This window comes from Mizuhopecten yessoensis, unplaced genomic scaffold (genome assembly GCF_002113885.1).
Source record: "Mizuhopecten yessoensis strain PY_sf001 unplaced genomic scaffold, ASM211388v2 scaffold6135_1, whole genome shotgun sequence".
In the NCBI taxonomy this organism is placed as follows: domain Eukaryota; kingdom Metazoa; phylum Mollusca; class Bivalvia; order Pectinida; family Pectinidae; genus Mizuhopecten; species Mizuhopecten yessoensis.
Window position 1 is genome coordinate 1616709 of NW_018406397.1, and position 18269 is coordinate 1634977.

General features: G+C 35.0%; 1 protein-coding gene across 5 annotated transcripts in view; it reads left to right on the forward strand.

The window, feature by feature from the left end:
• The window catches only part of LOC110451564 (palmitoyltransferase ZDHHC9-like), a 48275-nt gene that overhangs the window by 13323 nt on the left and 16683 nt on the right, over positions 1-18269 (forward strand). For 3 of the 5 annotated variants that reach the window (XM_021499655.1, XM_021499659.1, XM_021499658.1), the window contains exons 4-6: positions 5369-5506; positions 8515-8563; positions 16195-16297. In XM_021499655.1, coding sequence (XP_021355330.1) covers positions 5369-5506; positions 8515-8563; positions 16195-16297 — 290 coding nt within the window. Of the gene's footprint in view, positions 1-5368; positions 5507-8514; positions 8564-16194; positions 16298-16739; positions 16843-18269 lie in introns of all 5 variants that reach the window. The other 2 variants (XM_021499657.1, XM_021499656.1) reach the window with 2 other exon arrangements.

Genomic DNA, 18269 nt, shown 5'->3' on the forward strand with positions numbered 1-18269 from the left:
CCCATATTCAAGGTCACAGGGGTCAAATATGTTAAAAACTTTAAACAACTTCTTCTGAATAACCAAAATGCCCTGGGTGATGATATTTAGTCAGTAGCATACTAGGATCAAGGGCTACCAAGTTTGTTTAAATGTATGACCTTGAATAATATTCAAGGTCACAAGGAGCAAATATGTTTAAAATATTTGAACAACTTGTTCTGAATAACCAAAAGGCTCAGGATGTTGATATTTAGTTAGCAGCATATGCTGGGATCAAGGACTACTATGTTTGTTAAAGTGAATGACTTTGACTTATATTCAAGGTCACAGGGGTCATATTTGTTTAAAATCTTTAAACAACCTCTTACGAATAACCATGGGTCCCAGGATGTTTATACTTTGCAAGTTGCATCCTGAGATGAAAGGCTATACAATGTGTTCAACATAATGACTTTGTTTGACTTTCAATCATAAATACTGATATTTTGCCTGTAGCTTTATTTTAGATCACTTTTAAGGTTACAAGTGTGAGTTTTATACCAGGTGAGCGATACAGGCCCATTGGGCCTCTTGTTAAGTGACTGTGACCAAACTAAAGTGATATTAAGAGAAATCGACATAAAATCAGGTGATAATAAAAGAATTGAATTGCATAGATGATATAGCAGGAAAAACGGTGCATCAAAAAAACATGATAATAACCGAAAAGTGACATTAAGCGATGTGATATTAGGTGAAATGTACTGTATATATATAGATGGCCACAAATCTCATGTACTGAAAGCAAGCCAGTGTGAAGAATTTAGGACACAGCTAACTGCTTGATGCTGGTATAATTTGTGTAGCTCTAGCTATAGGCCTCCAAAGGATACAGGAAATCTCACAGACTTTGAATGCAAACATCCTGACATTTCTGACACCTCTATCGCAGACCATGGATGATATAAGGCTTCAAGACAGATTATTTGTTAATTGGAATATGGATACAGAATTTGTAGTGTTTCAGGTTCTGACTTGATACTAAGCCATCATTCTCCATAGACATGTTGTTCAACCTTTAAAGGTTGTATATACTTTGTTCTGTAGTGTTCTTTTGTATTAAAATCACTTAAGACTTAATTCTCCTACAAAATATTCTCAAGTCCAGATCATATTGATTTCTTATCAATTTACGTATAAGAATTTTTTTGGCTAAAGCTTCGTTTGTTTGTCCTGACATTTCTTATCTGATAAAACTTGAGAATAAAAAAAATCTTATAAATAATTAAAATTTTATATTTGTAATTGCGAGGAAATTGGATTTTGGGTGAAGACATCACAATCAATTAAGTTTAATTGCAAAGATTTTCCGACCTTGAGAGGTCCATTGAGCCCTGACTGGGCCTTTCAAAACTGAAATTGGACCCTCCTAATTACTTCTCTCTGTTTTTTCAAAAAATTAAGTGCTAAATTAGAAAGTCTATACAAAATATTTTTTGTTAAATATAGAGATGCCTTTTCTTAAATGGCTGAAAAATCAGGAACTGAGACTTGATAAAGTCCATCTGATCTATCCGATGTCTTGTGACATCAAGCTTATGAGTGAAATGCCAACCAAATCAACTTGTGTACGGATCCTGCATACATGTTCTGTACGTATGACGTGGGAGACGACTATGTGATCACATTTTTGTACAGTATGTACCGAGTTCTACATTTGATCAGGGTCATACAGTGCACAAGTAGCTAGATTGAATAGTTCGTAATTAAAAATATTTTGTTAGGCAGGTTATTTGGCACATTCAGTTATACACCTGATTTTAAACAAACAACCGTTTAAAAACTCTTGGATTCTGTCTGAAGCAAAGAAAAAGTTTCAGTGTCTGATCAATAAGACCAGAAATACCAGATCTTAATCAATAAGGTTTCTGCAACCTGCCTTCCCATTTATAGATCGCTCCGTCTGATTCTCATTGATTTCTGTTATTAGTTGTTAGCTTGAATTTTCCATGCTGGTGTCAGGTTATACAGGCACGGTCATGCCATGCCAGCAGTGATCCACCAATTGTCTGTATTAAGAGGCTAATCCAGATTTTTGTCAAATTTCGATTACGTTATATCACAATATTCATTCTGTGTTATATACATCTTTTCCTTGTAGTTTTCTAAGTAAATTAATAATTTTCTATTAAGATTTATATGGATCACGATTATTATTATACTCCCTATATCTAATGCAGTCTCTTTATCTCTGCATAGCGGCATTAAAAGTCTTCATCTTTGTTAGGGAGCCTTAATATTAATGTAAGTTTGGTGAAGTATAACACAGTGGAGACTGGTTTATATTTATGTATATCAATTTTGGCATGGCCTCATATTTACATAGAATTACTTTAAGTTATAGATCTGTTTTATCATACCCCACCCACACACACTTCATGGCGATATGTATATAATGCAAGCAACCTTATCTGTGTGTGCCCATTGTAAAAAAAATGTGTACAAGACATCTCATGAATCCCTGTAAAGGTTTATCTTTTAAAATTTACACCATGTTTAATTATGGTAGCATATCAAGTTCTATATTAATTACGGTAGCATATCAAGTTCATCATGATCACCAGTCAAGGTTGTAGGCGCTGAGACAAGGTTGTCCTTGCCGGTCTCTGGATGGGTCATTCATGGGTCATTCATACATTAACCATTGTTATTTATTAAAACGTGAAGTCCAGCCTCAATGCATAGCGTGTCAGGAACAATTTACAGTAAAGCACTTATTACTAGATTGTATCGACCTTCAGTCAACTCGAGAACATTTCTATAATAACATTACATGTCTTAAATCTCTTTTCACTGTCTCTTCAATTTTAGGCTATCTAAAAGCTGTTGGTCTTTTTAATAAAATTGGAGTCAACATAGCCACTTTCAATATTCAATTTGACGTTTGTCTTTTACCTTTAAGTTTGGATTGACGTTTTTATTTAGCATTTGGTTTTTTTGACCATTTGTTGGCCCTAATGACCTATCCTGTGTTGATGGGCCGTTAAGCATTGATAATGATAATAATAATTAAGGGTGAAAGGTTACACATTTCAAACTATCTCACCAAACAAATGACTTTGTATATATATTTATGTTAAAGTGTAATGCACCTATTTTGATTGGTTTGTATAACATTTTGAAGTCATGAAGGAATGAAGAACTAGTTCTTAAACCATAGTTACCATACCTGCCAAGTTCCGAACAACGAAATGAGGGTCATTAGAGAGTTAGAATGCACATCAAGCCTGTTCATTGCAACTTTGCTTGCTGGGATGTAATTATAAACTTTTCAAAGTCTACAAAATCAGTAGACTGTTGTATGTAATGTAAACTATCAAACTTTGCCCCTTAATATACTACTGGTAGTATTCCTTTTCTTATCAATATTTAAGCATTTGATAGGTAGTCTTCAAATAGTAGCAATATCGTAGTAATGTAATCAATGAAATACAGGATATTAAAATTATACTACAATCTGCACATGACATAGATAAGTCATGTGAAGGATGACCTGTGCAGATGCATGTGACTTGGCAGGTATACGTATGATCTAACTTCACATATCTGATTTCATCACTATGTAATACTTGTCAAGTCATTACTGAAGACATTTCCTAACAACTTATTTGTTTCCTAGTGTCTTGCTTGGCAATATGTTTGTCTCACTTTTGGCCTTAATGTTGAACATTTGCCCAATTAGAATAGGTATTGGTTTCTGTCTCCAGGCAGGGACATCATACCAAAGTCCTTAAAAGTGGTAGTTGTTATTGCTAAAATGAATGTATTTAAAGATAATGACAACTGGTTAACCCACTGTTAGTATAATGTGACAGGATGGAATACTGTGCTGGGTGCCTTTGGCATGGAATGTCAGTGAGGAAGCACTCTAAAGCAAGCATCAGATCCACACTATTGCAAGGAGGCAAATGCACCAACATACCCTGGTTCCATCCAGCACTGGTTCACACAAGCATGCATACATTACACACATGGAGGTAGGCCTTTACATCCTTAAATGACCTTAATTAGCTGTAATGAGAGGTTAAACAAAATAAAACCAAAATAAAGTCATATCGTACAATTTTATCTATAGAAACAAGACAGAGCACAAAATGGTGTTTGGAGTTTTTATATTGTTAAATGATTATATACATTGACACTGCAGCCAGTATTGAGCTGGGCAGGAGTATACATTCTTCAGTCAAGTGGCTAGTTATAAATATTGATTAGTTATGATCCAGCATCATGATGGAAGTGGGAAACAGTGATGACAAATCGTCGCCTTGAGTCATTTCCTACATCAGCATGTGGTTTACCAACTATCATTTATGGCTATGAATTGATAATGAATTACATTAAAAATGTATTTGAGCAACACATTCTGCAACCCAAAGTGGATGATGTGTATGATAAAAAGCCCCACCCTGTCTGTTCTGAATTCATTATCACTTAAATATTGAACTGTGTCCTGACTCACAACCACCAAGTATTGATATTCATAATTTTTGCATTCATTAAATAAAACCCTTCATATTACATCAAGTTTGCATGACAACTCATGGTCATGACCTCAGATATATCGATTGTGTCAATTCTTCGAGGTCTAAATTAATACTTATTAACACTGATTGGCTGATCATGTACTGAAAAGACCTTTTAGTTATATAATATTGAACCTACTTTCGAATTCTTGTGTTTGAATGTGTTTAGAATAGTGATGCAACGCCATGGTTCTGATTGAGGTACAACTGGAGTATTTCTTCTCTCTTGCTTTTCACACAATCGTTCAATATTTCGTTCTCAGATTGAAGACATTATTGTTTTAACATTATTGTCTTAAAATGATTGCCTTTTGTCTGTAATTAGAATAAAGTTAGTACAGAAAAGCATGCCCATAACTTGTGTTACAGTTGTCTCCCTTGAATCTTAATTAGCAATTAGCACTATATGAAATAAAAATGTGTTGTAATGATGTAATGGAATGCTGTCACTATTCTACTTGTATACATATACCTTTCAGGCATTATTAATCCATTAGCTAATTAGCAGACAATTTACACTAATAGATCAAAAGATATTCTACTGTGTCTTAATAGGAGTGAAACTCCGTTGGAAACTTGATGTTATAGTAATGTATGTATAGAGCTTAGATCCTTAATTATGCCACTGCCATAAAATGGGGGGGCATATAGTGTTGCCCATGTCCGTCCCGTCTCGTCCCATCCATGGGCGGGGCATTTATGTCTTACAGACATTTTCTAGTTTATTGTATATAAATGCAATGGAAACAAATGTTTTCTTTCAGCTGTATCCTAAAGATGGTTTTCCCAAAATACTGAGATTTTCCAATGTTGTGTCTTTTCAGAGCGGTTCGACCACCACTGCCCTTGGGTAGGAAACTGTGTGGGAAAGAGGAATTATCGCTACTTTTACTTGTTTATACTGTCACTTTCCATTCTGTGTATCTACATATTTGCCTGTGTGCTAACACATTTAATTTTACGTAAGTATTATATTCTTCAGGCTTCAAATTAAGCTCTTGCTACTTATTTATTACATTATGTTGGTAAATAAATCTTGTGTTAGGATATACTTCAAGGAATAAGGACGTACCAATAATCACAGTATCCTTGTTTAGGTCTGCGATAAGCTTACCATTGAAGCAAAACAAAGACTAATATTGAAGATTTTTTGCCCTAAAGAGCAACTTCCAATTTTATCCATACAAGATGCTCTGCTGTTAGTTAATTACAAGTAACATAGAACCTATAACTTTTTACCTAAAATTCACTAGAGTATAATCTCCTTCCCGTAATGTTACTTTCATAAAACTGGATATTTATTAACATCAAAATCAATTCAGAAAAGAACTAGTGTAAATTGTGCAGACGGACAAACTCCCACCCCCTTTCATCATAAATGCAGCAGAATTTGAATAAAACCCCATAAAAATAATACGGAGCAGCTTTTTCACAAACCATTTCCTTTGTAAAGCAAAAACGATTTTTATGGTTATGTAGCAACAGAACATTTTTATCTCTGGCTTTGGTAATCTAATAAATGTTAAACAATCCGCGATCAGCATCACGTTATATTGATTGTTTTGCGTGTGTTGTACAATATGCAAAGCCTAGTGGTTATCCAAAGCACTGCCAGTTACATTAAACGTTTCATTGTAGAATTAAGGTTTCAATAGCCTTTCTTTTTCTTTTTTCAAATTATTTCATTTCTGTATTGTTATCTAGACTAACATACATAAATCTGTCGTAAGAGTTTTACCTCATTCATCCCTGAAGACACATTTGAACTCTTCCAATTCAAAGGTTGGAATTGTCCATTATGAAATTTTAGGGGTGAATGAGTTAATTACCTGTAGAGACAACAGAGCAATTAGAAAAAATACTTCGGTAAATCATTGTTATACTGTCGTCATTTGTCCAGCAATATTTTGGTGTTATAAAAGGGGTATGGTGTTGTATCATAGGAAACCTATATCGGAATTGTTGTAAGTGAAAAGAAAGACAAAATTGAAAAAGGTTTGTTCTACCTTTTTTGCATATGTTTAAAAGCAGTTGTTAAAAATGCAGAAAAAATTCAAATAGAAGACTTTGGGGCACAACCAGCATGCTAACCTTCTAGTTCTGTCATAACGTAAATGATGGCAGTGAGTTTGGATAATGTTTTGAGGCTACACAATGTACACTGGTCCCCGGAGATCAGCTAGCCAGACAACGTTGTACCTTTTGTACACGTAATGCCATACAGCATATTGCACAGCTCTGTGTCTGCATCACTGCACCAGAAACAGAGCATCCTCGAACTTAACACACAGTAGTTTATCAACTGCTGTCTGTAAAATCTCTTAATAGGCTACATTCTGTATCCAAGCTGTACCAAGTACAGATTATTGATTATTTAAAACTGGGGTGGTCAGTCCGGGTTATAAACAGGTCAGACAGCAGCAATAGAATGAGCTGTTTTATCACACATATCTAGTTCTATGTAATCTGGAAACGTTTAGATGAGATATTGGTCATTGTACCATTAAGCCTGCACAAAACCACAACCAATGTTTGAGTTCACAGATTCAGGCTTGGACAGGTTTTCAGATGATAATATAGCGGGTATGCTATGGAACTTAGTTAGATATCTGGTTTAAACAGGTTTTCAGATAATACAGTGTTCCGTTTAAGCTGAGTCACAAATACAAACCAATATGTTTGACAACCTTAACAGCAAGTGGTCCAACTTCAATTAACATTGATTCTAAGATAAACTTGTATTTGTAATTAATAGATCAAAATGTCTAAAGTGATTCTAAGATAAACTTGTATTTGTAATTAATAGATCAAAATGTCTAAAGTGAATCGAGGCTTATCTGGATGACGTAAAAGTTTATTAGTTCTACGGTTTAGCAAACAATTTATACTACTGTATACCTGGAAAATATCAGTGCAATTTAATTTTTCGCCTTTTTCCCCCTTCATGATGAGGGCAAAATGATCATTACTGCAATTAAAAGTAAACAACATAATATATCCATAGTAATGACATGTGAAGGGAAAAATTGATTTCAGTGGCAAAGGGCAAAAGTTTGACTGAGCGAAAACATTTCCCATATACAGTTTTTGTTAACATCTAGGTCTAGTACATAGTACAAAGTGTATACATGTATCACATTTTGATATAGTTGAACCTTTAGTGGGATCTGAACACCTTTGTGAGCTGAACAAACCTTTCTCCTTATGGTATTCCCAGATTTTGCTGCAGACATCATTGAGGTTACACTGTGTGAAAGTCAACACAGCTACTTAATTGCTCTATTGATTTTATGCAAATCACCTTTGACTCATATTTGATATTCATGTTGGAATTTGAACTGCAAACCAGTAATTTGACCCAGTGTTGCCTTCATAAAACCTACATTATATATACATGTGATATGTGTACTACTACTACTACTACTAATAATAATTTGAGGTTCTTATATACCGCTTTATCACAACCTCGTTCATATTATTATCCATGGTTATAGGGCCTTTGCAACCAGCCAATACCTTTCTCAACTCCCTGGGGAGCATATACAGCCAGTGCTGCCATTTCAGCGCTCACAGCTAGTATTTAACAATTCTAGCACTGCCCAACAGCTGAGTAAACTGGAACAAGGACAGTACCGTGCCTCTGTAAAACTGATTAAAACAACAAATATTTTCAATTTCATCTTATTGTAAAAGCTGTTATGTTAATGTCCAACACCTGATACATAAAACAGTTGTTCTGAGTTAAATTATCACAGGCTTAGCACATGCTTTATATTTTCAGCTTGAATACATATATATTATTGCCTAAGATCGCAACATTAAAATAATATCAGCGTGATTTTCTAACAGAAATAAATAGATTTTATTTTGCAGTTGTATCTCATATTTAAGTTTGAGATCAATGTATTTTTACTCGTGTCATGAATTACATTGCTCTTAATTGTTTACAATACTGTTTCTATGTTTTCAGGTTCACAGAAGGACAATTTCCTCCACGCAATGAGGGATTCTCCAGCTAGATATCCTTTTTAAATTCAAAACAATATTGGAAAATTAAACATGTAAAATATCTATAACATTGTCTACATTTTCATATGCATTTATATATATGAACTATTTTAATGACCTGTGTAAGACAGTTAATGAGTTTTTCTATTGCATGCTCGTCAAAAGTTGTTAATTTTTATGCCGTCGCCATGAAAAATTCTGGTATGCGGATTGGTAGCATTGCCCATGTCCATCTGTGATTTAGACCTGTCAATGACTGGAGTCAATATGAACACAATTGGAGTTATCTTTTCTCTATTTGGATTAACCAGGTTTTTTTGGGTGTTTCTTTGTGGGGCGATGACAAATCTTAAAAAATGTGTCCCACATTATGAGGAACTTTTCAGAAGTAAGTTTTCACGAAGCTAACACTAAAATTGTGAGATATTTGTCCAGCTTGTATGTAACATACCAGGTACATCACACATTCATGATTAGTTGCTTTACACTACTGCCATCATTGATTTGATTGGATAAAACTTTATACAAGTGTTCTGTACAAAGATGTCTTAAACAAGGTTATAACAGCGTCTTCAGTCAATTCTCAGAATACAGGAAAGTAACAGGAAAAATAGGTTAGCTTGCAGGCTACAAATCTTTTGTGCTTATGAGTTATAACCATTATTGGGACATACAGAGTTATAAGCTGTTCATTATATAATATTGAGAATTTTTTAATGTCAAAGCAAGAGCTCCTGAACTCAAAGCTGTTCTAGGATTGTCTCTGACAATGGAGCTCTGTTGTTCAGCAGGAACGGCTCATGGTAATTAAGGCCGCTTGAGATGGTGGAACTTAATTGTGGTTGGGCATCAGGTGCAGGCTAATGATCAGGAAATCACAACTACAGAAGTTATACTGTTAAAGTTATCTTTCCATGTTGTGCAGATAATCCCTAAACAGTTCTTGTTGTTAATTAGCTTCTACCGTAGAAACACGAATATAGTTATCTAAATGTACTTCGTACATAATACTCTACCTTTCAAGGAAATTGTTGTACATTAAATCTTTTAATCATTGGTCTGCACAAAATAGTATCCCAGTATCATTTAGACAAATTGCTTTATTAATTAAGATTTACATGAACATGAATTTGTGGGTAGAATTGATTTTGTGAACTTTGAAGACTAAGTTCTCTGGATAAGAAGCCATTCTATTGTGTGTGGCTGTACCTATATGTGGGCTATTCCGTCTCTGCACTGGAAAGGATATTGACTGTAGAACTAGAACATTAATAGAACAGACAGTTTTGGACATGGATGATCAATTTAAACCAAAAACTTAGCAATGTGTCCCAAGACTCGTGATGAAAAATACATGGCAATTTCTAGACCCGATTTTATGAGTTTCATCTTTTGGAGCAAGATCTTTCTACAGTAACATGCCTTTAATCTACATCACACATTACTGTAGGACTTAGAGCACTGTTTTCATGGATATATTTTTGATCACTGTCTTTCTTACAATCCCCCAGCAACAAGGCCAGGGATATATTGGAATCAGAATGTCCATTTGTACCGGTAGATACAGATTTGTCCAGACAACTAGGCCCTCTTTCCGATACTTGGTAGCATACTGGTCTCATTATTATTTTTCAGAGTTATTGCCCTTATTGTATTTCAAAACTGTCTTCTCCCTACGTTTGGTTCCTCATTTTCTATCCGTTTTCCTTCTTATGAAGTCGTGCATCTAACATCCGGAGTACTGGCCCCTTGTTTATTTATAAGGAAGGCACACAAATATTGATGTGTGGGTAGTATTTAACTTTGCTCTCAGCTTATAGGCTAAATAGCTCTAATGTACCCAATTATATAATCTATTATATAAGGGTGTAATTATTAAAAAATAAACTTAACTTCTAGATCTACAATTTAATAATGTTCTTTATCAAGTTTTAAATTTCCATATATAATTCTATCAGTGGTTCTGTTTAAAAACATTGAAATCTTCCAATATTTGAAATTTTTCATGTTATATATATATATTATTATTTATTTTTTTAATCTGTAGATGAAATATCTCTTATCAGGTTAGGATATTCCTGTGTTTTGAAATTTTATGTTATTCTTAATCTTTACAGTCAGAAGAATGTTCATTGCATTTAGTCCATTGAAAACAGTAATTGAAAGAATAGTTTATCTGTTAAGTTTCTTAACCCTTCACCCCTAAAGTCACATTTGAACCTGACCAAATCAAAGACTTGGTAAGTCCAGTTTAAACATGTAGGGGTGAATGAGTTAAGTACATGGAAGGAAGACTACAGGTTAACATTCTAACCTTTAGAATTTCGCACCAATTTTCAGAACTCCCAAAACAAACTTGCAGTACATCTACTAAAGGATATAAAAATAGACACCAAAAAATCCAGTAGAATATATATGTCCCTAGATAAATGAAGATCTGTATACCTATTTCCGAACAGGTTCTTTTTTGAAATGATTAAGGGCTTATACAAGCAGTTATATTACACAGCCAATGGGCTCAGATCAATAATGTTCAGTTAGTCTGTTTTCCATGTAATAGCTGGTTAGAAATGGCCTGTTTCTACACAGCCTGTTCATTAGACATCAGGAGACACAGCTACTGTTATAGTTACACAGTGACATGACATGGTTTTCTATAGATTTCAGCACTATTAAGCCCCCCCTACTAGATTTGGGCTTTATTAGATGTTCTGTTTAACAGTCTGACATCAAAATGAATAAATTTGTATTGATTAGTTAATTTTTATTACCAGCTGAAAACTAGAGTTAAATCTACAACCATTAAATTATGTGTGACGGAAAGTGTTTTGGAAAGTATGCCAGCTCAGATAATCTATACCAGTTATTCAATATATGTGTGGGTTCCAGTTAAGATAAATATTCACCCATGAGTGACAGTGTGTTTGTGTCAGTGCCAGGTCATATTAAATCTACACCCAGTAATTATGTGTGACAATATGCCAGCCGCGATATATCTTCATCCATTAACGTGTGATAGAAAGGGTTTGTGACAGTACCATCTTAGATAAATCTACACCAAGTATGTGTGACAGCGAGTTTGTGACAGTGTCACCATAGATAAATCTACACCAAGTATGTGTGACAGCGAGTTTGTGACAGTACCATCTTAGATAAATCTACACCAAGTATGTGTGACAGCGAGTTTGTGACAGTGTCACCATAGATAAATCTACACCAAGTATGTGTGACAGCGAGTTTGTGACAGTACCATCTTAGATAAATCTACACCAAGTATGTGTGACAGCGAGTTTGTGACAGTGTCACCATAGATAAATCTACACCAAGTATGTGTGACAGCGAGTTTGTGACAGTACCATCTTAGATAAATCTACACCAAGTATGTGTGACAGCGAGTTTGTGACAGTGTCACCATAGATAAATCTACACCAAGTATGTGTGACAGCGAGTTTGTGACAGTACCACCATAGATAAATCTTCATCCATTAATGTGTGACAGCGAGTTTGTGACAGTGCCACCTTAGATAAATCTTCATCCATTAATGTGTGACAGCGAGTTTGTGACAGTGCCACCATAGATAAATCTACACCAAGTATGTGTGACAGCGAGTTTGTGACAGTGCCACCATAGATAAATCTTCATCCATTAATGTGTGACAGCGAGTTTGTGACAGTGCCACCTTAGATAAATCTTCATCCATTAATGTGTGACAGCGAGTTTGTGACAGTGCCACCATAGATAAATCTACACCAAGTATGTGTGACAGCGAGTTTGTGACAGTGCCACCATAGATAAATCTTCATCCATTAATGTGTGACAGCGAGTTTGTGACAGTGCCACCTTAGATAAATCTTCATCCATTAATGTGTGACAGCGAGTTTGTGACAGTGCCACCATAGATAAATCTACACCAAGTATGTGTGACAGCGAGTTTGTGACAGTGCCACCATAGATAAATCTTCATCCATTAATGTGTGACAGCGAGTTTGTGACAGTGCCACCTTAGATAAATCTTCATCCATTAATGTGTGACAGCGAGTTTGTGACAGTGCCACCATAGATAAATCTACACCAAGTATGTGTGACAGCGAGTTTGTGACAGTGCCACCTTAGATAAATCTTCATCCATTAATGTGTGACAGCGAGTTTGTGACAGTGCCACCATAGATAAATCTACACCAAGTATGTGTGACAGCGAGTTTGTGACAGTGCCACCATAGATAAATCTTCATCCATTAATGTGTGACAGCGAGTTTGTGACAGTGCCACCTTAGATAAATCTTCATCCATTAATGTGTGACAGCGAGTTTGTGACAGTGCCACCATAGATAAATCTACACCAAGTATGTGTGACAGCGAGTTTGTGACAGTGCCACCATAGATAAATCTTCATCCATTAATGTGTGACAGCGAGTTTGTGACAGTGCCACCTTAGATAAATCTTCATCCATTAATGTGTGACAGCGAGTTTGTGACAGTGCCACCATAGATAAATCTACACCAAGTATGTGTGACAGCGAGTTTGTGACAGTGCCACCATAGATAAATCTTCATCCATTAATGTGTGACAGCGAGTTTGTGACAGTGCCACCTTAGATAAATCTTCATCCATTTATGTGTGACAGCGAGTTTGTGACAGTGCCACCATAGATAAATCTACACCAAGTATGTGTGACAGCGAGTTTGTGACAGTGCCACCATAGATAAATCTTCATCCATTAATGTGTGACAGCGAGTTTGTGACAGTGCCACCATAGATAAATCTACACCAAGTATGTGTGACAGAAATTGTGAAAGTGCCAGCTCACTGAGTTCCACTATCATCGTTTTACTTAATATCAGTTATTGTTTGATATTCACATATATTGATGTGGTAAGGTTATAACTAGATAACCAGTATTCCCTCTTATCCATTTAAACAAAATCGGGATGAAATCAGCACCCATGACATCATATCAAAATATTTCTTTCTTTTATGATTATATATTTGAACTGGAAACAAATAGCATGTTGATAAACAGAAATGAAAACTGGTACACTCAGAGTTCCCGCTGTATGGCTTACCAGTCTCATTTATAGAATGAAGGATATTTATAAGCAAATGTATCATTTCTATTACCATGTACATAGATGCTCTGCTACTGGAGAAGGTTTTAGATCATATATAGCTGCAGACCTGTAAGATGACTGTAATTCAACAACAAATTGACTCGCAAAGTCAGTACCCATATTGATTCAGGGATAATGATACAGAACCATAAAGTGTTCTGCTGACTGTGTAACATAGAATGATGTACAGGAATACACAGTGAAGCCGGGGGACCATTATGAGGCATGTGAATGCTGTATGTCTATGGTATCAACCAGCATCACATAAATATGTAGTAAAAGTCGGCAAAGCTTTCTCTTCCTAAACTGATTTTAGATTTATTCCCTGTCATATACATTTATGCCCCTGCCTTTTTACAAACACTGTTACCATTCTGTCCAGTCCCTGTCGGATTGAACCTGTCCTGTCTCGTTTCAATATGTCATCACTCTAGCCACTTCATTTCTTGACAGATATCGATCATCTTATCAAATTTTGATCAAGCTTTATAGCTCAAATGAGTTCATATTTTAGAGTTCCAAGGTCAAAGTCACCATTATTTAAATGTGTTGACCAATTCCGTTAAATCACTAGCAACTTCGTTTCTCAACAGATTTTGATCAAACGTATACAAAGTTCAAGTACAAGAACATCTTGGATTAATTTGTAAGGTATTCAAGGTCAAGGCTAAGGTCACCAATACTATTTATAAAAATATAAACTTTGAATTCAGTGACATCACTCTAGCACCTTCATTTCTTAATGCATTTTCATCCAACTTCATATAAAACTAAGGTATAAGAGTACCTTGCCTTTTTTTGTATTTTATAGTCAAGGTCACCGTTGCTATTTACACATGTATTTGGCATTGATACTTTATTTTCTGAACTTACCTCCCTTAGCTGTATCATCATTAAACATTGTCCAAGCCGTAAGTGACCTGATTGGGCCAATGAACCATTCAACCATAAATTTTAACCATGAGTGTTCTAATTGTATAATGCCTAGCACTTACATAGGATTTACAGTACATGCTGTAATATTGAATTATTTAGTCTGACCAGTTGAGAAAAAAACAAATTGGTCAATTAAATTGGCATAATTTATGACGAGATACCTGCTAGTTTTCATGGAATCCTTCAATAGAATTTAAGGAAAATCTCGGATACATTGCAACTTTTTCAGCCAGATCCAAAGTCTGGAGAATAGGACTGATTCCTTCCCTATTACTGATACATTGGTGTAACTGTTTTGGTAATTCGTGATCAGGGGTTTTCGGAAATGAGACACCAACTTGATTAGATAGGGGTGACCTTGGTTTTTTGTTACAGTGTAATTTGTTTTGTTTGCCAGGCAGTAGTTAGATACCACAACTCTTCAATTTCCCTTTCTTTTGATAACATTCTTAATCAATTTCCATACATTTGCACACTAACTCAATCATTAAAACCACATGGATCTTGCATTTATCTGGATTCTAAATGTCAATTACTTCTGTGAAATTATCCATATTGCTGCTTTAATTCAGGAAAACTCGAAAGGAACTTGAATAACTTTTTTGTAACATTTTCTACAATGCATACATGTATGACTGAAATCACTGGATTTTTCAATACGCATATATTTTACGGATTACAAGATAATGTTATATTTTAAAGTGTTTTGGTTATACCGGGTAGTGTAAAAATAAGAACAGAAACAAATTTCTACATCTAAATTAAGCTTAGGAAACATTTTCCATGAATGATGGTAGTTGTATAATGCTCCTGTAATTGGTATAATTGATATGATCCATGCAGTGCCTAAGAGGCCAGCTGATCTAACTTAAACACAGACCCGGATCACTGGCTATGTAAGGCTTATGTTCATTGTACTGTAATGTATCAATTCATTATTAATAAGATCTAGAAGTGGAAAACTTTGGCATTTCAATCATGATTACTGTTAAACTCAATTTTAATGGAGGCTGTCTCAATGCTACTGCATAACAGTCGTGTATTCTATCTCCTATTTGTGGTTTTGTTATTGATTTAGTCCGAGGTGTTTTAAATAATTAACAAAAACAGTATTACAGAAAAATTATGGGGTGATTGCTTTTGCTATCTGCAGGACTATATGTTCATTGGTCCGGATTACTAAAATGTATGCAAAAATATAAAACTAATTAATCACCCATGCGTTTCTTAAAATCTCTTTAAGTGCATGAACTAACATCTATGTGGTCATACACATGATTTTCTTTATTAATCCTTATGAAATAAATTCTTATTCATTTTCAACACATGTTACAATACATTCTTATGGCAACTGTTTTATGGACACCTTTTAAAATATTGCAGCTTTTAGAGAAAAGAAATTGGCATTTCTTTACTCTTCAAGAGATAATATCAGTAATATGAAAATTTTAGCACGAGTATATATACACGAAATAGTGTATTACCTGATATCAAAAGTTCTAACAATAATAATGGCAGTAGTTGTCAGATTTATTTAGATGTTCATAGAAAACAGTTGGACTAAAACTGGTGTGGTTTGTTCCTTAACTATGTCACTATCGTAGAGGCCATTATATGTTTCTTCTCCATCTGGTCTGTGATAGGCCTCGCAGGCTTCCATTCTTACTTAGTGTCATCAGAGCAGACCACCAATGAAGATGTGAGTAATTTACTTATTTGCATAACAGCTAACGACTCCTTCACAAAATGCCCAGCTGATGTTTACTAAGGCAGATGTGTATGTGTAGTTTATCTTACATATACCTATAGATCTACTGTCTTGTGATGGTGCTTTGCTGGGGCGCAGGAAATATCCTTAACATGCGATGGATCAAATAATTTCAAATTATAAAAAAAAATCAAAAAAATCTTCAAATCTTTTTATTTGATGATTTAAAAATACATTGTTCTTAATGAAATTCTGTCTTCATATGACTTTGGTTGTTGCCAGGGCGTTAAACCCAATAAAAACAATCAAAAGTTAGCAATTTTGAAATTAGAAGTTTATTGTACAGTTATTTGTTTCCATCCATCGTGAGGATATTTACATTACAGCCTTCTTTACCAACTAACACGGCCTTTATCATCCTTAACATTTGCACTATCGTGGAAGCCATTATCTGCTTCTTCTCGGTATGGTCAATCATAGGCCTTGCAGGTTTCCATACCTACCTTGCCTCCTCAGAACAGACAACCAATGAGGATGTGAGTAGTAGATCATGTGACTTCGGCTTTTATCTAATTTACCGCAATTTGTGTTGTACAGTTATGACTTCATTATACTCTTGTTTCAAAAATATAATTTGATTTTGGTCTTTGTTTAAATTTTATTTTATTCAATAAAACAATCTACAATGGCTGAAATGGGGGCACTGCCATTTTGTACTTAATCAATAATCAAAATTTAGTTGTTAATGTTTTTTTATGATTTGTTCAATAACAGCTATAGCTAGCTAGTTCAGGCACATCTTCATCTCTTGCATGCTTTGGTTTGCACGTCTTACCTTAGTCCGATAAAACGTCAGAATAATTCGGACTAGTCTTACATATATAGCCAGCACCAATTGTTTTAGAATTCAAGGTTGTGGCAGAGTTGTGGATGATTGAAACATTATTTCATAAACACTGACACAGTGCCACGGCTAATTCTATATTCTGAATACATGAAGTACAACAGAGCCCATTTATTAACAATTTTATTGGAATTGCTGCATGTTTCGATAGACAAAGTCTAGGGTTTACAACAATACAGGTATCAGATCAGACTGCGGGTTTGGCTTTCTATCACTTGTCCCACATCTCCAATAGGACATTGCATCATCTAATACCATTTGGAAACAGACACATTGTTTTCTCCTGTACTACAGGGATTTGACAATCGCTGAAATTTGAACATTGCCAGACAATCAGTAAAAATATACATGATCTTTAAGCTACAGGTTCAAGATATTAGGGATTCTTTAGCTTGGAATCATATTTAGGATTGTAGTTTTCTGTATCATGGAGCGATCTGCGTGGTAAAGACCACAGAATCTGAAGTATCATTTAATACCAGAATTTCATGACAACTGTTTGTGATAGTGGTAATCAGCAGAAATAAAGGCCCTGTTGAATAATGCAGGAACCCATTTTTAAAAAAAAGAGAAATTAATAACAGTAATAAAGCTATGACTAGGATTGGAATATTGACAAAACTCTATTGTTGAATTTGGATATTTCTTGTCTGCACTGCCATCAATTCAAACGTTTTTCATAATCCTCTGTAAGAAATTGGACTTTGAGAGTAAATAATTGTTGCTTTCCATAGTTTTGATCTTGGGTCATCATTGTATCTGGTATCATTATTTATGTCTCTAAAATATTATTTGGGGCACACTTTTCTGCACAGAGTTTTAAATGAACTTCATATAAGTGTTGCAGAGCATGTGTATATGTGGTATTAAAAAAAATATTTAATATTCAAGTTGGCTGCCATGGCCTCTGATTGGGAGGGACACTTTGGGCTGTAACAAAGTTGGCTGCCATGGCCTCTGATTGGCGGGGACACTTTGGGCTGTAACAAAGTCGGCTGCCATGGCCTCTGATTGGGAGGGACACTTTGGGCTGTAACAAAGTCGGCTGCCATGGCCTCT